The sequence below is a fragment of the Caretta caretta genome, chromosome 1 (genome assembly GCF_965140235.1).
Source record: "Caretta caretta isolate rCarCar2 chromosome 1, rCarCar1.hap1, whole genome shotgun sequence".
Taxonomy (NCBI): domain Eukaryota; kingdom Metazoa; phylum Chordata; order Testudines; family Cheloniidae; genus Caretta; species Caretta caretta.
The window spans coordinates 205,667,115-205,689,407 of NC_134206.1; the positions used below are offsets into that span (position 1 = coordinate 205,667,115).

Sequence of the window (22,293 nt, forward strand, 5' to 3'; positions counted from 1 at the left end):
CACTGATATACAACAGCTGAGGATCTCCACTGACTTCAGCTCTCCTGAGTTTAATGTAGGCCTTAAGCACCAACATTGCCTTCCTGAGTCACACTGGGTTGGCCCAGCAAGGTGAGCATCCTGCCTTAGGGTGGTGGCTTATGCCTGATGCTTCCAAATTGGACAAACCTCCTCAGAATGCACTTAGCCAGTTAAGCAGTACTGCATATGGGGTGGGCGGTAATCCTTCTTCGAAACATGAGGTTTTGATTTGATCTCTCAGTATTCATACCTATAAACATTATTGGCAATGAAATTATTTCGCTGTTCTTTTGAAATTCAGCTACAGTACAGGCCTGATTACTCTTATCTGTGAAGAAAGAATGTTCTGTCTTAGATCTTCTCTGTGAAATCTACCTTACTTATCTCATCTCTGCCCCTATCAGAAGCCAAATGTTCTCATTCACTCGAGGAACTTCCAGGTACTAGACACAAAGTTCAGTGGCACCCAGGCTTAGCCCGTTGGACAGCTGTACTGGCAGTTTCCAAGGACCCCAAAAGCTGTATCTAATTTGATACTACTGCAGCTGCTGCTAACTTTAATACAGAGCTGTGGCCTGTGGAGATGACAGTTCTCAAATCAAGCTGGAGTATTGCGTGCTGGAACTTGTGGTCTCCACAGCCCATATTGCTGCCTAAAGAACAAGACAGGCTGCCTTGTTCTGGGAACTGCATTTTGGAAACCCCTTTTCTGGTTGGTAATGTTACCTTTCCAAGAGAATTTGTGCACAGTGCTCCTCAAGATGCTACGGACTATAGATCTGTCTTTGGCTCAGGGTTTTCTTTCTAAGCTGTAGTTGTTAAGGGAGCCAGGACCTGTGTATGGTGCATGTCTTGCTTCCTCACTCCCCGGGCGGATCCGGTGTGACAAATTTGCTAGCTTCTCTTCCCCCCACAACTGGCAGACTTGATGCTTACTCATCTGAGCTCCTGGTTCTCCCCACTCCAGCCAGCCGAGCAGCCCCACCCCCGCCAGGTAGGTTTCACTGGTGCCTTCTCCTGGTGAAAACCTTTTCTTTTTCCTCCTTTAGAATTTTCACCTCATTGATTACCACCTGGCAGCGTTCATCACGGTGATGCTGGCACGGAGGCTGGTGTGGGCCCTCATCTCCGAGGTAACATTCTGCAGTTGCTTCCTCTACCACGTCTAGATACTTGTCCTAGAGAGGTCTTTAGTGAGCTGAGTGAATTCATGTGTGGGGAGGAACAGCCCAAATGTCCAACACCTCAGTATGGCTGTGAAGGGCTGAGCACGCTGCTTTGATGGTGCCCATGGAACTCCCCCTTTACCTCTGGGCTGTGCTCTGCTCCCTGGCTCCCACCTGCCCTGTAGCATTCAGGAGCATCCTGGCCTTTGTGTTCTCTCTTTGAGAACTGGAAGGAGGTGAAATGGTCTCACTTCCTCTGTGGGAGTCATCTGGCTGCTGGCATTTGGGAGGAGCAGCGAAGGGAATTGCAATAGTTGAGGCAGTGAAGGAAAGAATAGGTTGCTCAGCCAAGGCTAAATTCTGATGATATTCTAGAGGGGAAAATAAGAGATTTCCAGACAAGGGAAATGTCAGAGATTCAAGGGAGTTCAAAGTCATGGCTAAAATGGGTATAAAATAAAGGCTGAGAAGTTAGTGAAATAGGAAGCGTGCATAGCTGGTAGACCTGCTCTTCTTCAGCTCTGGTTGCTTTTCAGAAGCCTCCCAGGAGCACAACATTCCTTGATTTTACTGAGAATTGTGTCTGTGTATTTGAGGGCAGAAGTGGTCCAAGTTTGGGCTGGGAAAGATCACTTGGGCCGCCAACAGTTTTGCAAATGAAAAGACAAGTAAGTGTTGGAAGCTCTAGCCACTGGGATAGTTAAAGCTGGGACAGACAAAACATTGGAAAATGTACAGTAGGGAGCAATCCTGCCCTGTTCAGCAGGAGACTGGATTAAGTGGGACCTCAAAAGCTCTTCTCCGTCTCTGAGTTCTATCTTTTCCACTTAAGATATCGTCCTCAGTAATGCCTCCCCTAGACCATTCTTGGATTTCTATGATAATGGGGCCTTGAAACCCCTTGCTGAGGAATCTCTTATATGGCCTGCTCAATTGCTGACTCCTAAGAATTTTTTCTTAATGTAATCTGCTTTGACCTCTTCAGAGACCACAGATAATTCCTTTATTGTAATCTTGAATGCATCTTCTCTTTGAAAGACTGCAGTCTGTAAATATACTGGAGTAGGGGGAGAGAATGTTCAAGATGCAACATGTGTCTCGTCATCATGGAGCAATAAAGGGCTAACAAAATATTTGTTCCCTACTTTGCAGTTCAACTTTAAAAGGCCCTGTTCTAGGAGTAACCTAGCACAGGGGTCATCAACCTTCCACATGTGGCCCATCAGGATAACCAGCTGGCGGGCCGCGAGACATTTTGCTGACGTTGACCATCCGCAGGCATGGCCCCCTGCAGCTCCCAGTGGCTGCAGTTCGCTGTTCCCGGCCAATGGGAGCTGCGGGAAGCTGCGGGCTGCAGGGACGTGCTGGCCTGTCACTTGCAGTGGGTTCAGGCTGGGCTCTAAATAGTCACTATTATTTTGGATTGTCCCAACCAACGAATGGGCTCGAAGAGCTACCTCCCAACACCCCTCGCCATCTCTGTTCCTGGGGAAGAGGGCAGCAGTTACTCCACTTCAGCTGGAATCCTGCTGACCCTCTTTCTCCCCATCAAGTGCCTGCCACATAGTCATACCATGGCACTAGGTAATTCTTTCTTCTGGGTTTTGAATTTGCAGGCCTCTCAGGTGGGCGCAACGTCAGTGATTCACTACATGGCACTGATTATGGCGCGCCTGGTGCTGCTCACGCTGTGCGGTTGGGTGCTCTGCTGGACTCTGGTCAATCTCTTCCGCAGCCATTCTGTGCTCAACCTCCTCTTCTTGGGCTACCCGTGAGTATTGCCCTTACCTTGGGGAAAGGACAGGGCCATGAGCCCCAGTGGAGGTGGGAAATGCGTGGCCTCAGCCATGCTGGGAATGTTGTACAGAGAAAAACTGCTGACGTGTGACCCATGTTGGAGGGGTGTGTGGTTAGAGGAGTTCCTGGCTTCTGAACTCCAGTTGGGTAGGAGTGTGTGGGGTAGAAGGTGTCTGAAGGAGAGGAGAGCCATTAGCTCTGGCGCCATGGAGAGAAGTGGTGGATGTACTGTTAGTAGTAAGTGGGTTTATTGAACCTCAGATGTGGGCTCACGGATCTCCTAGCCAAGAATTTTAGAGAGACAACTCTGTTCCACGCAGAGGCTCCGTTTCTTATAGGGAGGAGACCATTGGGCTCTGAGTACCAGGCAGCGCTGGCTTCCGTGGAGTTTCTCCCTGGAGTGCGCTTGTGTCTGTTCAATGATGGCACTTGGTCTCGCGTGTGGTCAGCAGCCATCTCACCCTCCTTTCCCACAGGTTCGGTGTCTACGTTCCCCTTTGCTGCTTCCACCAAGACAGCAGAGCGCAGCCCCTCCCAACGGACTGCAGCTACCTGGTGCAGGATCAGATGGTGGATGACGGGACCTCAGGCATAGGCAGCCTGGTTAAACCCAAAGACTTCCTCTCGCTCCTGCGGGAGTCCCTGAAAGAACAGTTCAATAACCCTACGGCCATCCCCTCACACAGTTGTCCCCTCTCCCCGGACCTCATCCGCAATGAGGTGGAGTGCCTGAAAGCGGACTTCAACCGCAGGATCAAGGAGGTTCTCTTCAACTCCCTCTTCAGTGCCTACTATGTGGCCTTCCTGCCGCTGTGCTTCGTGAAGGTAGCTGTTGTCCACCTTGGGCGCTCTCCCCGGCTCTCCCCCTCCTCGCTGCTGCCTCCTCAGTTTTGCACGAAATCGTTGACGTGCCAGATTACTGGTTAATCCCCCTTTTTTCTGTCTCCCCTTTTGGCAGCCTGGATGGTGGAGTGTGGCTGCATCTGGAATGCACTAGTACCGCTCCTGGTTGGCGGATAGGTATTGCCATACACGTGATGCACCCGTGGTCCCCTCCCCCCGTTTACTAACCCCCATTCTCTTCCCCAGACCGACAGATAACTGTGGTCATGCCACAAGTGGGCCCTAGCTGCCATGTTCACCTCCCAAGTTTCGCCAAAGGTTGGGGCGCGTGTGTTTGGATCTGTTTTGGTTCGACCTGTTGTAGAACAGGGCCAGCAGGGAAGTCTGGACCTGAACCAAAGATCTGCAGTGTTGGTGCCAGGGCTGTGTTTTGGTTCTCTAAATTGTGCCGGGCTCAGTGCCTATGAACTAAGAAATCGGGGACTTTCACCGTCAGCCCAGTTTCTGTTGTCCATTGTTGTGCGACTGGAGCTTGTTAAGATTGTCTGATCATTAATCTGCTGCAATGAAGGGAAAGGGCTCCACAATCCATGGAGCAACCCTGGTCCATGTACGCTCCATGGCTCAGCTACCCTTCTGGTATCAGCTGCTGGGGGAGGAGATGCACAAGTACATCACAGGCTGCATCATCCCCTGCCCATTCTCCTCTAGGCCCAGGAGAAGGAACTCTGAGGTGTCTCCTAGGTGGTAACCCTCCAAACTCACTGGCCTGGCAGTGCATGCCTGTGAAGTCTGGAGCTGGTCTGCTGGTTGTACACAGCACCCCCCTATGCTCTCTGCTGTGACATGCCAGCGGCGCTAACCTCCCGTCCGGTCTCTTGCAGAGCACCCAGTACTACGACATGCGCTGGTCCTGCGAGCACCTCATCATGGTGTGGATCAACGCCTTCGTTATGCTCACCACGCAGCTGCTGCCCCCCAAGTACTGCGACCTGCTGCACAGATCAGCCGCCCACCTGGGCAAGTGGCAGAAGCTAGAACACGGCTCATACAGCAACGCCCCACAGCACATGTAAGTGCAGGCCGGGAGGGGTCAGTGCGCTCTCCCCATTAAACGAGGGCATTCTAAGATGCGGCTGCTGGGTTTACAGTGAGGAAGCGTCTCCATTCTTCCTAGGATTAGATGGAAAGGTCATGGGTGTTCTGCTCTGTCTGCACTGCCAGGGCCAGCACTGCCCACCCTCTGAGCGCTGTCAGCTTCCTCGTGGCAGTGCCCTGGCAGCAGTGGCTCTTGTTCCCCTGGAACTCTCTGTCACTCTTGCAACCACCCAGAGCAGTTAGTTCACACCGACCGGGTGGTGGGATGTTTGCCTAACAGCCCCACTGCCGCTAATGCAAGATGCTCTTGGTTCTTGTGGTGGGAGGGCTGACTTTTATTAAAAATAACGTGGCGGGGAGGGCTGACAGGGGATGACTGAAGCCTGGGGAGGAGGATGAGAGCCCAAGCCCTGCTGTGGGGAGGCCCAGCACCTGCTCGCTCAGGGCTCCAGGGTCCCCCTGCTGCCTGCGGCGGCTTGGAGCTGCATGGCTTGGAGCTGGTGAGGGGTCCCCTGAAGGCTGAGAGCTCCGGCCCTGCTGCCCCAGGGCTGAGGTGGAAAATGTCACAGAGGTCTTTGGAAGTCACAGAATCTGTGATATCTTATCCTTATTAATGGGGCTCTGCTTGGTCTTATTCCTGACTTCGTCTTAGACTCAGTGTGTGATCTTGTCACCACTCCATGTCTCTGTTTCCCTGAAAGGAATAATGATACTTACCTGCTTTTGACAAGTGCACTGAAATTCTCTCACGAGACATGAGCTCTTGAGCTGATCAAGGGAACACCCCACCGTTCCCATCACCACCCGCTGCCTCCTGTAGGCTAATGGCACGTCTTTCTTTTTCTCCTCAGCTGGTCAGAAAGTACGATCTGGCCACAGGGCGTGCTGGTGCGGCACAGTCGATGCCTGTACAAGGCCGTAGGGCCTTATAATGTAGCAGTGCCTTCAGACGTCTCCCACGCCCGCTTTTATGCAAGTATCTCTTCTCCTGATATGTCCTCCTGGGAGGGGGAATGGGAGGGGGGGTTGAGCACTGCTGCAGCAGAGCAGGTGGAGATGAGACTGAATTGAAAGTCAGGCGGAAGGAATAAATTGGATTCTTTAATCCAGCAAAGCCGGGGCCTGGTCCCCCCTTTTTCTTAATTTCCTGCTCTTCATCTCAGGGCCCTCTAAAGTTTTCTAATGTGCATTGCAGACTGGCACTCGATACAGAGCTCCATTTCTGCCATGAACACATACTTCATCGATTTGTTGCACTCTTGGTGCTAAACCTCTTACTGAAACAACTGCAGGGTAGTGACTAGCAAAGAATAAGACTTAAGGTGGTTGGACTGCTTTTAGTTTGAGTCCCCAGAAGGCCTGGCTTTCTTTCCTAATTATAGGTCCCCTTTATTTTCTTTTCTCTTGGTTCAAGTAGTTTTGTTTTAAATATATGGCCCCCTGTAGTTTTGCAGACATTTAATTCTAGATGTGGCCCGGCGGCAGCTGCTGCTGCCCTGAAAGTTGAAAATGGCAAAAGAATTGAAATGCAGAGTTGCTCTGGTACTTTGAGGGCAGAGAGGGAGGGAGAGATGGAGCCTGTATTGTCCGTTGCAGTGTGCACCTAGGTTCGTATGCATGTGTTTGGGGCCGGTGTTTAATACACTGGTGAATCTCAGTTCAGCTCCTAGGAGTGATGTGACTGTGTCCCAAATGGGCACTCTTGTTGGCAGTCACAGCAAAAAGGCCAACGATTGAATGAGGAGAGTTCACTCTCTGTGGCTATCAGTCAGGGTGAGAAGGGGAAGGGATTTCAGCCCTGGGTAATTGCTTCTGCTGGTTCTGGAGAGAGGGGCTTTCCACTCACAGTGCTCAGCTAACCGGAAAGCAGTGTCAAGTCCAGAGCAGCAGCACGTGCCCCTTAGCCATTCTCCAGAATCGCTGTAGCATTGTTGCCCCGCACAGTAACACATTTCAAAGCAGGGAATCCAGATTGCCAGGGCATTTTTCTTGGTTGCCGGCTAGCAGCTGATCTGGACATTACAGAGTATTTACCCCAATGCCCGAGGCCCTACAACTGCTACAAAAATACTCTGTCGGCTTCTTTACCAGAGCAAACCACAAATATGCTGATTTTTCTTTTCCCCCCTGCAGTTCCTCTTTCACCGTCCATTACGGCTGCTCAACCTGCTTATCCTCATCGAAGGCAGCGTCGTCTGCTACCAGCTGTACTCCCTGCTGCGCTCGGAGAAGTGGAACCACACCCTCTCCATGGCCCTCATCCTCTTCTGCAATTACTATGTCTTATTTAAGCTCCTTCGGGACCGGATAGTATTGGGCAGGGCCTACTCTTACCCCCTCAACAGCTACGGACTCAAGGCACATTAACCTGCCAGATGCACCAAGGGGTGGGGGGGAAGGGGAGGGAATCTCAGAAAACCTATTTTCGTACAGTTCTATTTTTTTCTTGCGCTGTTTATAAATATTTAAGATATTTTATATTTTGTATACTATTGTTTTGTGGGGTGGGAAGGGGGCAAGTGGCAATTAAATGTCGCTTTATAAACAAGGTGTTATTTTATATATATCTATCAAATCAGTGTGTATATACCGTATTATCTATATCCATACATACAGTTATGTGAAGCAACAGGCTTGTGCGTGTGGTCACTGTGTCTGCTTTGCTCACACAATCGCACCGCCACTGTCTCTTAAGCCCTGTCTTGGGGAGCAGGAGGAGTCTGTTACCAGGTAGAGGACTTGTCTCCTACTATGGAAGTGTGAACAAACCCAGTCGTGGAGACTAATCAACAAAGGGAACTAAAACCAGGGGATTGCCAGAGGAATTCCTCTGACTGCTTAGTACCAAGAGCCTAGTGCACAGGCACATGCTGCTCTGGGACATGCATGCCCCTCTGGCGACATAAAGAGAAAAAGCATTTTGCTCTAGCAGGTCAAGGTTGGTGGCAGGGCTTAGCACAGAAGCTAGGACTAAATCCACAAAGGAACTTAAATTCAGCATTGCACTGCCTAACAGGTGCTCGGGTGCCTAGTAGAATCCACAGCCCTGCATTAGGTGCCCCAAAATGGGATCCATAAGAGGCAGCAAGCTGAAACAGTAGCCATCGCAAAGGGACATGAGCACCTCTTTCCAGGTTGGAGGGAAGCACCTACCTCTCATCATGACCCTTCTCCTTTAGTTAGGCGCCTAGCTCATCACAAAAAACAGTGATAGTGGTGCCATATTAGCCCTGGAGTAAGAGCACTTAACTGGGATGGGGGAGACCCAGGTTCAGTATCTCCCTCTGCCTGATGGGGAGCAGGGATTTGAACCTACATCTCGCCCATCTGGGATTTTATGCTGTTGGTCACTTGCCATACTCCCTGTTGATGCCATACCACTTTGTACAAATAATGGACTGGTCAGTAAGGCCGGAGAATGAGTGATGCTAGTGTTTAACAAGTAGGGTTGACACCACTGGATTTTTCTTTTTACAATGTCACTGGATAATAGTGATTGGTTTTTTTTAAGCACTTTTATCTATTTACATTTTCAGAGTTGTGCAAAATTATGGGGGGTGTCAGACAATTATTTAATAAGAGTTGCTGTTGATTCAGAAAGTTGAAGCTTTTAGGTGTTCACACAAATTGTCAACACCACCTGTCAAAATAGAGTAAATAGCCTTCAATCAATCTGCTAAATTCAAGAGATTTTTCTTACTTTGCCTATCTAAATTACAGTTCTCATCACTGGAAGTATTTTTTTAATCAGTGTGTGTGTGTTGGTGAAATTGAGATTTACCAATAAGTCTAATTTCCCAAGGCTATCTAGAGCACTCCTCTGGGACATGGGAGGCCCAAGTTCCTGTTCCTGCCCACCTACTATATCAAGCCGGGGGGGTAATACCTGGTTTGAGGAGCCTCCTGGGCCTCTGGTGCCCAGATTGAGGAAGCTGTGCACAGATTTTTAGATGCCAGGGGAATTTGGGCACCGATAAGGTTAGGAGGTAGCTGAGTGAGGCTTTTGAGGATCTAAATTTTGGATTTTAAGTACTTAAGTGGCAGTTAAGCATCTAAATCACTCTGTGAATCTAGCCCTCAGGCAGTGGCCACTTGCAAAGGCTCCTGTGCTTCATTTTCTTCTAGAGGCTGAGGTAGGGTGACCAGACAGCGAGTGTGAAAAATTGGGACAGCATTGAGGGGTGGGGAGGGGAATAGGAGCCCCTCCACATCAACGGGTTTGATTTTTCCTCTGCAGAGCAGAAGAGGAGTTCCCCTGGTTTAGAGAATGGGCCAAACTCAAACCAGGTCTTGAACTCCAATGGCACTGGAGTGGACTTGAAGCAGTTTAGGTCCCATCTGCCCCACAGGTGCTGCTGGCAGTTTATAATATGCCTTTAGAAGGTTCCCATCACTGGGGTCTTAGGACATTCTTTACATGAATTTGAATTAGAGCAAATATGTTTCCAACACCCCCCCACCCCTCTTCACAGCAACCTCTTGAGGTTACATCTGCCACCACTGCAACTAGGGACCCTCAGTCAGCTACAAAAAGCAGAGTTAAAAGAACAAACTTGTTTATTTGAGTGAAAATAAATCATCCACAACCATCCCAATGCAGGACATTCTGGTAAAGTCTCCTCGTGCCTTTAGGCAATACACATACACTTGCTGCCCCTCCACAGAAATGTACCAAACTAGAATTAAAGTTACAGTAGGGAAAGTACTCATCGATCAGTGATAAGGCAGTTGCTCTTCAGCAGAAGATACCAGAGCCTAGTTCTCATTGCTTAGCTAGGTAGTTACAGTAAAGAGGAACTGAAACACAGTCAGAGACCCAACGCTGTTTCACTATCTCAAACTGCCCATGATGCTAGCAATTAGCAGTGGCTGCTGCTGTTTCCCAGCAGGAACTGAAGACAGATGAGACAATAGGGTCCAGTGTGGTGCTTTTCCATTTGAATACCATGAAACCCACAGCCTTAATCCTTTTGAAGATTAAAATGGATTGAGGGTTGTTTTTGTTTTTTTTTTAAACAAAACTTCCCTGGGCTAATTGCAGTGAAAGCTCCACCTTTCCTAGTCAGGGGAATGGGAGCATGGCTCTTGTCCTACTCTGGCACAGCAGCAGCTTCTGCAAACAACTTTACATTTAAAACCTTCTGGAAGTGAGGGTGTAGCAGGAAGAATATATTGAACGAATCCAGGAGTTTCCCTCTATTAAGTGCATCTGTGGCCAGTGTTAGGGAAGAGGGTACATAAAGAGCCTGGTCTCTTTAGTCTCTCAGCTGGAAGCCCTACCACCTACTCAGATTTAGTGCTAGGCCTTTTCTTGCTCTGATAAAGTGACTGAGCTGAATGCACTAGTGCAGGAATGGGCAGGCACAAGCCTCAAGCCATCCCAGGGGGTAGAGGAGGTAGGCACCAATGAGAGATTAAAGGCAGGTGGTTTTCCTATAGGCTGTGGTCAATGGTCAGGACTGGCCTTAGGGCCTAGCTCCTTCATGGAAACAAGAACAGTGACTGAATGTGGTAAACAGGGTTCACTTTGTGTGCTTTTTTGATGCATGACAGGGTGGACCAGTAAAAATCCTTCCTAGACAGGGACAGCTGCCATCTCCTTGTTCCAGAGTTTAGTTCCCCTTACAGTGCTTTGACTGCTCCTCTTTAGCGAGTGTCTTAGCAGGAGGCGCTGGCTGTTAGGTCACAAGGGCTGGGTAGTTCTATCCCTTATCTTACCTACTGCTGTGCTGCAGTTAGACGTGCTTGTTGGGCTTCTGCAGTTCTGTGCACCCCAACCTCAGGCTCTAGGAAGGGCTTAGTTCCTAACATTGCCCAGTTTCCCCAGGGAAAACCCACACTAACAATGAATGCCAAGTTATGCTGCCAGCAGAGACGGCAAAGCAGGAGAAATCTAAAAGCAGCTTTAAAAGACTTCACTTTCCTATGTTCTTGTAGAGTTGTGTTTAGTTTCTTTAGTTATCACATACACTGCAAGAGAGACTGGTCCTATGACGACACTTCATATGCACCACTTATTTGCTCCAGGAGCAGACAGATCCTATTAAATTATCCTGAGTGTAAAAACTCTCCTGCTGCAGCAGGGATACTGCCTCCCCCACCCAAAGATTGCCCCCTGCCCAAACAAAACAGAAAACACAACACGCAGGAAAGTGCAGTGTTTCATTCCCCCTTTCTATAGTGTAACTAGGGCAAAAGGATTTACTCAAGGACCATGGGCTGCACTGGGCCAGGGATGTTCTCCCACCTCCCATGGAAGGCTGTGGGAGCTGAGTACCCATCGCTGATTTTTACTAGTGCAGCCCATATGGAGGAGGTCATGCTGAGCGTGTCCCTGGCTGGTCCTATCCATGTAACACCTCAAACCTAACCTAACTACAAAAATAAATGGGCGTTTCTGTACCCATCCATTAGCCCCATGTCCATATATAGACTGGTATCCTCTTACAGTCCCTGCACCTGAGGGCAGCATTAACCCTGGCTGGGAATAAATATCATCCTAGAACAAACTACTATTCCACTACGTAAACAGCCCTGCTTCTGCCACCGCCCCACGTTGAGATCAACATAAAAAGCAGCCACTCCGTTCCCCAGTAACACTCAGTCGGATCAGACCAGAACAATCATAGCATCTCCTTTCTGAGGCTCCCATCATGCAAGGATGTCGTAATAAATGGCCGGCTTCCTGGTCATGTCACGGAACTGCTCCAGCTTCAGGCCAACCCGGAAAAGAACGGCCTCGTCCCACCACTTTGCCATGACCTGCGAGTGGAAGAGACAGTCACCGTCACCCGCAGGGCTTTAGAGCACTGCTTGGTAAGAAAGCTCGAGGGGTGGCTTCACCAGCAGGAATAGCACAGACACAATGAATAATCTTGTAACCCTCTCAGCAACGGGGTCAGGATCCTGCTGAAGCCACCCTCTGGAATCTAGCTAGCACCCAGCTGAATGACACCTGGGAATCACAGGTCCCAACACTGAAAGGTTACCACCACCAGGGACATGTGGGGAGAAAAATGGGAGCTTTCTAGAGAGACAGGCTGAAACAGACAGAGGATGCCCTCTCCTGGGAGATGACTGGCTTCCTAATAAACTGGGTGGTCCCTGGAGGAAAGTAGGCTTGTGTCTGCTGGGAGCAGGGCTGGCCCTAGGTGTTGCAGTTGTCTGCTGGAGGTAACAATTACAGGGCCCCATCCAGCTCTTTCCCAAAGACTGTCCCTTCCCGTAGCCCCTGTTTCTGTGCACCATGATGCCTTCCTAGTTGTCCCCGTGCTTCTGACCTCCCTTGGGATGCAGGAATTCCTACACCCCCTTGTGTGTGAGGCTCTGAAGCCCGAGGACCTTTTACATGAATGGCTCAGGAGGTGGATTTGCTGAGTAGGGGAAGGCAGGTCAGGAACTCGGCCTGTGCCCGAGTCAGATGGGACTGTGACTGGGGAACTAGGGATGATGCTCCGGCTGGCGGGTCAGGTGTGTGCTTCTGGTGCGAGGCCTCTGAAAGAGTGAGACCCTATGGATGGGAAATAGGGTCAGGTAGGAACTCCTTGTAGCTAGTCTTGCCTGGGCGCTGCCAACCCCATACCAGGAACCACCCCTCTCTCTGGCCTGTCCTCCATGTGCCTGCCCATCCTCAGAACAGAAGCAGAATGGAAGCACCTTCACAACGCAGCGGGGGCCACTGGCATGGGGTTCAGAGAGGCTGGACAGGAATAGGTGTAGATGGGCAAGGAGTCAAGGAACAGTGAGGGATGGAAGCAATTTAGCGGGAGGAAGCACTAAGTACTGCAACATGAAGAACCACCACAAGGCACAAGCCTCCTGTTAACATGGGGCAGGGATTAGACTGCAGTCCTGGCTGAGAACCCCAGCTGGTGCTGCTGCCTTACCAGGCTAAAAGGCGCCAAATACCAGCTAGTCTACACCATCTGCAGCCCACGGCACATCCTCCCACCGCTGCCTCGGAATGGCTCCCCACTTGATTCCAAATCCTAGCTTCCTCCTCCTCCTCTCGCAAGCAATGTGATGGGTTCTCTCGGTTTTCTTTTGGGGTGGGGAGGGCCAGCAGGGGACCTGTAGTCACAGACAACCAGCCAGCCAAAGCAGCAGGCTGCAGTTGACTGCGATGAGGCTAGAGTCTCCAGCAGTTTCTTGTTTTGAGCAGCATGAGTTGCAAAGATGCTAGATGGTCTGAAGACACCCATGCTAATGCCAAGGGACACTGTTCCCACTGGTTTCAGGAGCCCTCCAGCACATGTCAGCCAGCTCTTTGGGGCAGGGACCATCTGTTCGGTGTTTGTACAGCATCCAGCACAGTGGAGTCCTGGTTCCTGACAGGGGCTCCTAGGTGCTACCCCAGTACGAATAATAGCACAGTGTAATTCCAGTTATCCAAATTCCCTTGACCCCAAAATTCCTGCTTACCTGAATGTGCAGGGTGACCCCAGCTAGCCCTATGTTACTTAACAGCATTTCTGTTTCTCCCAACACCTGGTTATCTGCAAGTTTGGGATGTCCCCCAGGCCATTCAGAGGAACAGGCGTGTACTGTAAATAATATGCAGAGCTGCCCCCTGCTCTGCTGAGGCAAATCCCTATTGTGCAGATTGAAATGGGGAAGCAGACCCTGTACAGCTTCATGCCTAGACTAAAAGTTTATGTTCGCTCACAACCATCTCTGCTCCCTCCTGTCACGGTCTTTTCCTCCTCACTCCACCCAAGACAACAGAAATAGAATCCACAGCAGGACTCTTGGGAGCATGGCCACAAATCCATCTAGCAAAGGTACTTATGTGGCCCCCACCACTGTAGTACCTGAGCACCTCACATTCTGTAATGTATTTATCCTCCCGACACCCCTGGGAGCTAGGGCAGTGCTATTAACGCCATCGTCACAGATGGGGACCTGAGGCATTGAGAGGCTAAGGGACCTGGCCAAGGTCACATGGGAAGTCTGTGGCACAGCAGGGAATTAAACTTTGGTCTCCCAAGTCCTAGGCTAGAGCCCTAATTAGTGGGCCTTCCTTCCTGGTCAGATTTTAGAAGCGTACCCCTATATATCCCCCAGACACCAGTCGCTCATTTCAGTGGGGAAGGTGCTAGAACAGTCGTCCCCAAACTGTGGGGTGACAGGAACGTTCGGGGGGCCATGTGGTAGGGCCCAGGCCAGCCTCCATGGTAGTGGTGAAGGAGCACCCCCCAACCCAGCTCTGGCCCCAGCCCCAGCTCTGCTCCGCCCCGTTCCGCTCCCAGCCCAGCTCTGCCCTCACTCTCTCTGCCCCCAGGCCAGCTCCACCTCTAGCCCCAGCTCCTCCCCCATCCCCACCTTCAGCCCAAGCTCCTCTGCTGAGTGGACTGCGCAGTAAAGGAGTGAGAGCGTGGACACATCCATTACTGGTAAGGGGGGGCATGACAGGAAAAGTTGGGGCACCTCACTGCGCTAGAGACAAATAAAGGGCGCAGTGAAGGTGGGAACAAGAGAGCAAAGGGAGAGGAAGCAACAGGAATGGGAGAGGGACAGACCCCAGGAGAACAATCGAGGAGGACATGGGGAAGCGAAGGGGGATCCAGTGTTTTCCGCTGGCCCCTGGGCTCACATTCTCCTGATGACCCAGAATACATAGTTCTGTATTAGGTCTATTGACAAGAGCAGAAGCTTAGACTTTTAGGCACCAAATTCCACCCACTTTATAAGCTGGCTATGGGGACCCAGCACGAGACACCTGTCTACCTGCAGAGTAGTGTGGTCTGGGCAGTTCTCATACTACCATTAGCAAGGGGATAAGTGTTTACCTGAAAGCTGATGGGAAGCCCAGTGGCAGTGTACCCGACTGGCACCACCAGACCCGGGATGCCTGTAAAGTTTCCGAGCTGCATGTATCTGCAAGAGAGTGGGGAAAAGTCACCTGCACGCTCACTGTTGGACTGCAGTGAAGTCATTTCTATGTGAAGAGGCAGAAACTGGAGCAGCTGCGATCTCTCTTGCTCGACAGCCAGTGCTCCTGTAGCCACTGCAGGTGGCAAAGGCAGGGACGGAGCAGCTGTGAGCTTCCCCAGCATTCTCCATACAGCCTGACCACAAACACATTTTACTGCCCAGCGCAAACAGCAGAGTTCTCACCTCATGGTCCGAAGTGTCGTTAGAACGTCATTGTTCCCAGTCAAGAGGTCAGCGTCGTGGATTCTTGGGGCAGTGCAAGCGGTGGCTGCATGAGAGAAACAGGCAACCAACAATCACCATCTCCTGCAGGCACAGTTCAGCCCCCTTGTGCCTCCCTTAAGGCACACGTTTGCTCTACCTCATCCCTGGAGTCGAGCCAAGTTCTTTTTGGTTTGTGCATCATCAGGAACAACTTTCCAACTAGAAAAGGAGTTTCTTGATGATGCACAACAGATAATAGGTTTCAAAGTAGCAGCCGTGTTAGTCTGTATTCGCAAAAAGGAGGACTTGGGGCACCTTAGAGACTAACCAATTTATTTGAGCGTAAGCTACAGCTCCCTTTATCGATTCCTACTCCCTCCCTTGTAACCCTGCAGAGCCAGCACAGCTCAGTTAACAGGAGTGTTACAATTCCTATTTTAGTCAGCAAAATGAGAAGTTCTGACTGTGAAACATAAAGGGAGCAGGTCTGCAAAGCAATTTTAAAGTCACATTTCCTTAGAGCTGGGGCAGAGCAAAGTAAGAATGTTTGACTCACGGTAGGTATAAAAGGTATACTTTTGCAAGTTCAAATGGATTAAACATTAACCCTGGAAGCCAAGTGCATCAAACATATGTGCACATTTATGCCAAGAGTCTCACTCCAGGCCACAGTAAATCCCATGCCCAGCCCACAGAGCAGATACCTGGGGTGAGGATACAGTTCACGTTGGCGAAGATCTCTCGCAGAAAGCTCATGCTCCGAGTCCTCTGCCGATTTGCCTGCAAAGAGAAGGAGCTGGTATCAGTGCAAAGGTGGGATGTACCAAGAAGGCACCAATTTACAGAATGTACAGAGTCCTCTAGCAGTGCCTATCTCTGTCACCGGGGGTCACAGCCTCCTTCCCTGATAAAGAGCCAGCACCACCACAGACTCACTGATTGGACCCTATGCAAGAGGATGAGACCAAATGACTCCTCCCCATCTGGGTCCCTCTAAGCTTACGTCGGTTCTCATGCAGAGGACAGCACTGCTGGGTAACGTCTCTCCATGGCTCTCTACCTGGGTGCAGAGAGCTCCCAAGTGGGCTGTCTCCTCCACACCACCTCACCAGGCTAGGAGAAGCCTTCTTCTTTGCCTGCCTTCTCCCCCTCTTCCACAGCATGCTCCTCACCTTAATATAATCCAGAGCTGTGAACTGGGAAGCCAGAGCAAGGTTGAGCCGAGTCTCCAGATTCTGAAACACAAAGGAACTGTGGGTGAGGGCTGTGCACTCCAGCTGGTTTCCACTCCCATGCAGGGCAAAGGCTGAGAAAGCCCCAGATCCCACACACCATGAGCCCATCCACTCATGTGTAGTAGTGACTGACACAGATGGCTTGATACAAGTAAGGCTGATGCTAACATCTGCGCTTACCATTTGCTGGAAGTGGGCGTTGAAGTCAGGCTGCAGGTAATCCCTCATCTCGCTGAGAATGCAGATCACATGTGCCACCCGCACCTCCTCCATCTCCGACAGGGGCACATCCACCACAGAGGCACCTAAAGCCTGCAGGTGCTCTACAGCTGAGCACGAAGCAGGAGGAGCAAAAGGAATGCACTATTCCTCGTGTTCAGAAGGCTACAGTGAGATGGCCGAGATTTAATCTCACATGAGAAGAGGCTCTTTGCTCATATGATCACACAGTGCATGGGCAATAACACCTGGCTGCATCTAGTTACAGGAAAAAACTGCAGGCCTTTTGTCCACTAGATCACAGCTACCCACGTGACAGAGCGGGCCCAGGGGTGAGGACTCAAGGGTCTGCTCTCAACTCTGCCACTGGCTTACTACATCGTGGGTAAGTTGCTTGCAGCTCAGTTACACAGTCTGTAAAAAGGACATCATAACGCTTCCCTGACTTTGCAAAGTGCTTCCAGATCTGCTGGGATGCACAATGCTAGACTAGTGTGAGGTTGCTATCAATGTTACTAGTCGGAGGCTCTCATCCAAAGAGCATTCAGAAAGGACAACGTGAAATTGAAGTCAAAGACTAAATCAACACGATGCTGCAAATTGAGTGGGCACTAAGTGGTTGCATGTATGTTGGTTACAGACACGGAAAGAGGAGTTGGGACTCATGAACCCTGTCCCTGACTGCTGCAGCCTCACTACAGGTCCATGACAATTCACTCAAGCTATCTGAGCCTCAATTTTGCCATCTGTAAAATGAGGATAAGGCAGTTTACCCGCCTCACTGGCATGCACACATTTCAAATATGAATTGGTGTTTGTACAATGCTATACAAGAGCTGAATATTATTAAAACATCTGACCTGCTTTCCAACCTGTAGTAATGTAGGTGGAGTTTGAGTCCCTCATGCATTCAGACCACCTCACAGTGTGCATTTTAATTAATATACTGACAATTTGCCCCCAATGTATGACAGCAAAAGACATCTCGAGGCTACACACAAGGGAGCAGGCTTAAATCTGCTGTGGGAAACAGGTCTGAATTTCCTCGTTTCTGGGTAGCTAAAACTCAATCTTGATGCTGCATTTAATTAAGCAAAAATTCTTTGGTATTTTGAAGGAGGCTGTCATCTTGGCATCCAAGTATTGAATGCCGGTTATGAGGCAGAGGGGGGTCCTGAGGACTGCAAGGGAGAATCTGAATTCAGAATTTACAGGGAGACACTGCAAGAGTATTTATATATACAGTCACAATAGGAGTTGGAAATAGACAGGATAAATGCACTCAGGACAACAACAAAAACTCCGGAGGAGTTGGTCAGCAGCTAAACTCTGATGTGTGGATGACATATATTACACAGGCCATGGTGAGTTTACAAAATGAGTGATGTTTACAACATGGTGAGTTTACAACATGGTGAGTTTCCTTGCTTAGTTTACAAGATTTGAGAAGTCCCCCTCCCCGCCCCCCCAAGATACTATCCCTGCAGCACAGCTGATTTGGCTGTAGTCTAGGAAGTCCCAAATAGTGGGTTGACAGGAGCAGGACTCACAACCACATCTCCCACGCAACAAAGCGCTAACACTAGGCTAGCAGACCATGCAAACCTAGAAAGGCTTTCAGAAGACAAGTCTATACGATTATATTGTAAATATGGTGGCGCATATGCTGGGTTATCCAACAGCAAAGGAACAAGCAGCCTAGAAGGCCAGCTTCAATGGTGGGGGAGTGGGCAAGGCTCCCATTTGAACTAAATAAGCCCAAACCTACTTAGCTTTAAAACTCCAGCAAGATCAAGGTTATTCAGGGCACCATGGCCACTACAGCCAGCCAGCGGGAGCTAGGTTAGCCAAGGTTACAATTCCAAAACTCAAACGTGAGCTACACGAACAGAAGTACCCCTCAAGTGAGAGACAAGAGAACACGATACAGTTTGAGTGATGGACAGCTGCCCCCAATAGACAACACATTTATCCTCCAAACTAACAAGGCTGCAGGCTGCCACAGGTTGGAGCCTCCGGGGCCTTTCTATCCTTTACTGCAGCTTTTTATGGGGACATGGGGGAGCAGCGATCAGAAATGGAGAAACATTTGCTCTACCTTTTTGGCAGACTTTCAAAATTTCTGCATCACAAGCCTGAAAGACAAGACAGAAAAAAAATCAACCAACCAACCAACCGAGGGCCTTTATCAATTGTCATCCCCTCCTCCCCCTGGCTGAACCCAACACCAGCCTCCCCACCATCCTGAGCACTAAATTAAGGCCACATGCTCCTCTCCTCCTTGAAACACAGTCTTGGGCGTAAATCCAACACATCCCACGCCACGGCTATTTTGAGGGCCCCAGCTCCAAGACCACACAGCCCTGCATTTGCTGCTCTGGAGGAGTGGGAGGAAAATAGAGCCATGGCACAGCTAACGCAGCACATGAACCCTTCCTTGCAGCATCAAGCCCAGTATACAGCCCCCCTCCGTCTGGCTTGGGTGGAAGGAACGCGACCTCAGCAGTCTTCTGGAGACAGGCAGTGGGCGCAGGGTAAAGCTGGCTGGAAAACGGAATTTCCATCCTGTGAGAAATCCCCATATTTCAAGGCTTGTTTTTGTCCCGAATTGGGGTGAAAAGCTGAAATACTGAAGTTTTTCACCAAATGAAGCGTTCTCACAAATGTCAATTCAGAAGCATAATGCAAACGGAAATGCTTCCTTTCCTAATGTTGATATTTCCATTTCTGCCATGGTATTTTAAGCTAAAAACTGTTTAAAAAAAAAACCAAAACAAACAAAATGTTGCCATTCAAAATGCTGCTTCAGTGAAGTACAAAGTTTCATCCTAATCAGTGTTTTCTTCTGGAAAATTTTAATTTCAGTGGAACCGTGTTTTCCCTCAAAAAAGATTTTCGTTGTGAAGTTTCTGACCAGGTTGTAGTGCTAAGGGCAGCAAGGAGAAAGACCTCGGCAATCAATCCTTAGCTGGCAGGCTAGGGGAGGGGATGGCTGAATTGAAGGAGCTCCGACAGCTGACACAGTGCACCATAAAGAAAAGAGACAACAGGCACCTTAAAAAAAGTCCAGTTCACTCCCAGTTTTAAGCCCTTAAGGTCAGGGGTGAGGATTTCAGACAGGGATGGTTTTGGCTGCTGTAGTCCTGCAAGGGACAAACAAGAAGATACCGTCAGGCAGGGACCTACCCACAGCGAGATATCTAACAGGTCATTAGCATGGGGGAGGCAGGCAGGGAGAAGGGGGATAATGGAGAGACATAGGCTCACTCACCATATGGGTACAGTGGATCTGGCTCAGCTAGGATGCTGAACGCAATGGCTGCATCGGTCACTGACGTACAAATGGGGCCTGTCCAGAATAAATGAAATGGTTACAAACATGACAAGAGGTGAGCAGGACACACCCACTCCCAGTTACACGCACTCTCATGCGGGGGCTTGCAACTGCTGTGGGTCTTCCCTGTGCTTGCACACGTGTGAAGTCACAGCGGTGGCGCGAGAGCCCTCTTACCAAGGCTGACGGTGGAGTAGGAGAGTGGAAGGCAGCCGTGACAACTGATGCGCCCAAATGTACCTTCAAGCAAGACAGACACAGAGGTCAGATGGAGGAACAAACAGTATTAACTGGAGACAGACCAGTGCTGGGCAGCTCGGCAGACCCAGTCTTCCTAAAGTTCCTTGTTTGGGATCTGGGTTTTGGTTCAGGTCCATCTCTAGTATTAACCTAGAAGGGGATGAGACTAAATACCCTCAACCCTCCTCTTCTTGTGTGCCTCGAGTGAGATGGCATCAGTCCCGCAGAGCTCTAGACTGGATTTCTTCATCAAGTCAATCAGGTTCAGAACCCTTCACAGAGGAGATTCCAAAGAATGCAAGGGGTGTGTGTTTTGGGGGGCGGGGGGGAAGGGGGGAGGAGACACGACACTAAATCTTTGGCTTAGGATTTGCTTCAGCTAGAAGCTAGCATTGATTACAGCACAAACATTTAAGAGATGGAAGAGACCTACAGTAGGACGTTCCATCCTGCCACTCCCAGATGGCCCACAGCAGGGCTGCTTTCCTAAGACTGGCCTCCAGTCCAATTTTCAGTTAGGGAAGAGTTTACTTTAGGGGAGGGACCAGTAGCGCATGTGCTCAGGGGGAAGTAGAACTAACATTCTGGAAACCAAGCTCTAGATCCTTGGGGAGCCTTTACAGAGCAGAAGTGACTAACCCCCACCTTTCTACTAGGAACCAAGATCCTTCTGCAAACACGCACATGCTTAACTTTGAGCACATACGCAGTCCCACTGAGGTCAACAGGACTACTCATGCACGTGCTTAACTTTATTTGCCAGTAACACTGCCTTCCTACTTAGCAGTATTCCCTACCCACTTCTGACAAGTTCTGCCATAACCTGCTACACATGCCCCCTGCCCCACCTGAGAAAGGAGTACAAGTTCACTTGGGTTTACTAATCCAGTGGTAACTGGTGCCCTAACTTGAGATACAGGGCTGGGGTGACCACCTTATTCAAAACTACAGAATTCCTAGGTTGGGAAAGATTTATTTACAGGCTGTAAATCAATCCTGGGTATTTGCAGAAGATCTCCAACAGAGGTAGATGGATTTACAACTTGGTGATTCTCTGCCCCCTTAGTTCTCTCCTCCCTGGAGTAGTACAGGAAAGAAGGGGCAAATTCAATGCTTGCGGAGGGAGACAACTTTCATGGTGTACATTCCAAACCCTTAACAGGATGGGGCCCAGCAATGTCATGTCAGAGATGCCTCTGGACCCTGAACCCAGAGCTAGTGGGGCTCATGCTGTGGCTTCCTTCCCTTCTAACCCCTTCCCCTCCAAAAAAAACAAGTCCCCACTCTCCAGCTCAGAATGACATCTACTTATTCCTGCTCCTTCAGCCAGGGCAAGTCACTGTGCCGGGGCTAGCAGACAAGAGGGGCTAGAGTACAGAGTGACCCAATTGTCATTTGGACTCATGGAGACGTTTACTGCCTAGCTGGTATGTCCCCGTTTGGCTGCAAATGATTATTTTCATTTTAATTAAAATCCGTAAGATGCATGGTCACACAAGCTCTAAGTTTCTGAACAACAATTTAAAGTCACAAGTGAAATACAAGAGATCTCAGAAGTCAAATCCTTGTCACAGTTCGTTACAGCCACAAGCTGAACTGGCCCTATCATCCCAACCCTGCAGAGGGCTGGGGAACAGTTTCATGCTCAGGAGGGTATTGGCCTTTGTGTGGGCTCCCACCATCCCCAAGGAAACGCAGGATCCCCAGCCAAGTAAAGGGGGCAATACCTTTCAGCCCCACGACACCGCAGAAAGAAGCGGGAATCCTCACAGAGCCGCCTCCGTCAGTGCCAAGAGCCAATGGGCAAAGACCTACAGAGAAATGTGTCTTTGCATGGGACCATAAAGACTGTATACAGCCCTTCCCACACCATTTTCCCAGCATCTTTAACAGGAAAGAGAGGGCATATGGTACATCTGAAGCGCCCATCTCTACGAAGGGCAATACCCACCGACTTCCAAATCCCCTTACAGAGGCCCAACCACAAACCAGCAGCTTCTACACCAGACAAAGCACTGCATGGAAAGCCTATTTCCTCCAGCTGGCTTTTCGTGCTCCCAGGCCCCTCCCCTTGGATTCTGCCATCTTCTGTTCTCTGCCCGGCTCCTAAAACACCCCTGATGCATCTATCGCAGGCCTCTTTCCACCCACCCACCAAACTTCTGCCACATCCCAGAATCTTCCCCAAAGGCTCCAGCAACTT

General features: G+C 49.9%; 2 protein-coding genes across 4 annotated transcripts in view; one reads left to right on the forward strand and one right to left on the reverse strand.

Moving 5' to 3' along the window:
* TMEM39A (transmembrane protein 39A) overlaps window positions 1-7,556 on the forward strand; it is a 31,218-nt gene extending 23,662 nt beyond the window's left edge. For both annotated transcript variants that reach the window (XM_075118952.1, XM_075118954.1), the window contains exons 4-9: window positions 1,071-1,154; window positions 2,804-2,958; window positions 3,461-3,809; window positions 4,712-4,899; window positions 5,777-5,897; window positions 7,059-7,556. In XM_075118952.1, coding sequence (XP_074975053.1) covers window positions 1,071-1,154; window positions 2,804-2,958; window positions 3,461-3,809; window positions 4,712-4,899; window positions 5,777-5,897; window positions 7,059-7,292 — 1,131 coding nt within the window. In that variant the 3' untranslated portion in view covers window positions 7,293-7,556. The remainder of the gene's footprint in view (window positions 1-1,070; window positions 1,155-2,803; window positions 2,959-3,460; window positions 3,810-4,711; window positions 4,900-5,776; window positions 5,898-7,058) is intronic.
* Window positions 7,557-9,464: 1,908 nt separating this feature from the next.
* LOC125621522 (uncharacterized) overlaps window positions 9,465-22,293 on the reverse strand; it is a 30,324-nt gene continuing 17,495 nt past the window's right edge. For both annotated transcript variants that reach the window (XM_048818371.2, XM_048818380.2), the window contains 11 exons: window positions 21,818-21,901; window positions 20,028-20,090; window positions 19,788-19,865; window positions 19,571-19,659; window positions 18,615-18,651; window positions 16,478-16,626; window positions 16,235-16,297; window positions 15,767-15,842; window positions 15,042-15,126; window positions 14,714-14,801; window positions 9,465-11,687 (listed from right to left, as the gene is read on the reverse strand). In XM_048818371.2, the coding sequence (XP_048674328.1) occupies window positions 11,577-11,687; window positions 14,714-14,801; window positions 15,042-15,126; window positions 15,767-15,842; window positions 16,235-16,297; window positions 16,478-16,626; window positions 18,615-18,651; window positions 19,571-19,659; window positions 19,788-19,865; window positions 20,028-20,090; window positions 21,818-21,901 (923 nt within the window). In that variant the 3' untranslated portion in view covers window positions 9,465-11,576. The remainder of the gene's footprint in view (window positions 11,688-14,713; window positions 14,802-15,041; window positions 15,127-15,766; window positions 15,843-16,234; window positions 16,298-16,477; window positions 16,627-18,614; window positions 18,652-19,570; window positions 19,660-19,787; window positions 19,866-20,027; window positions 20,091-21,817; window positions 21,902-22,293) is intronic.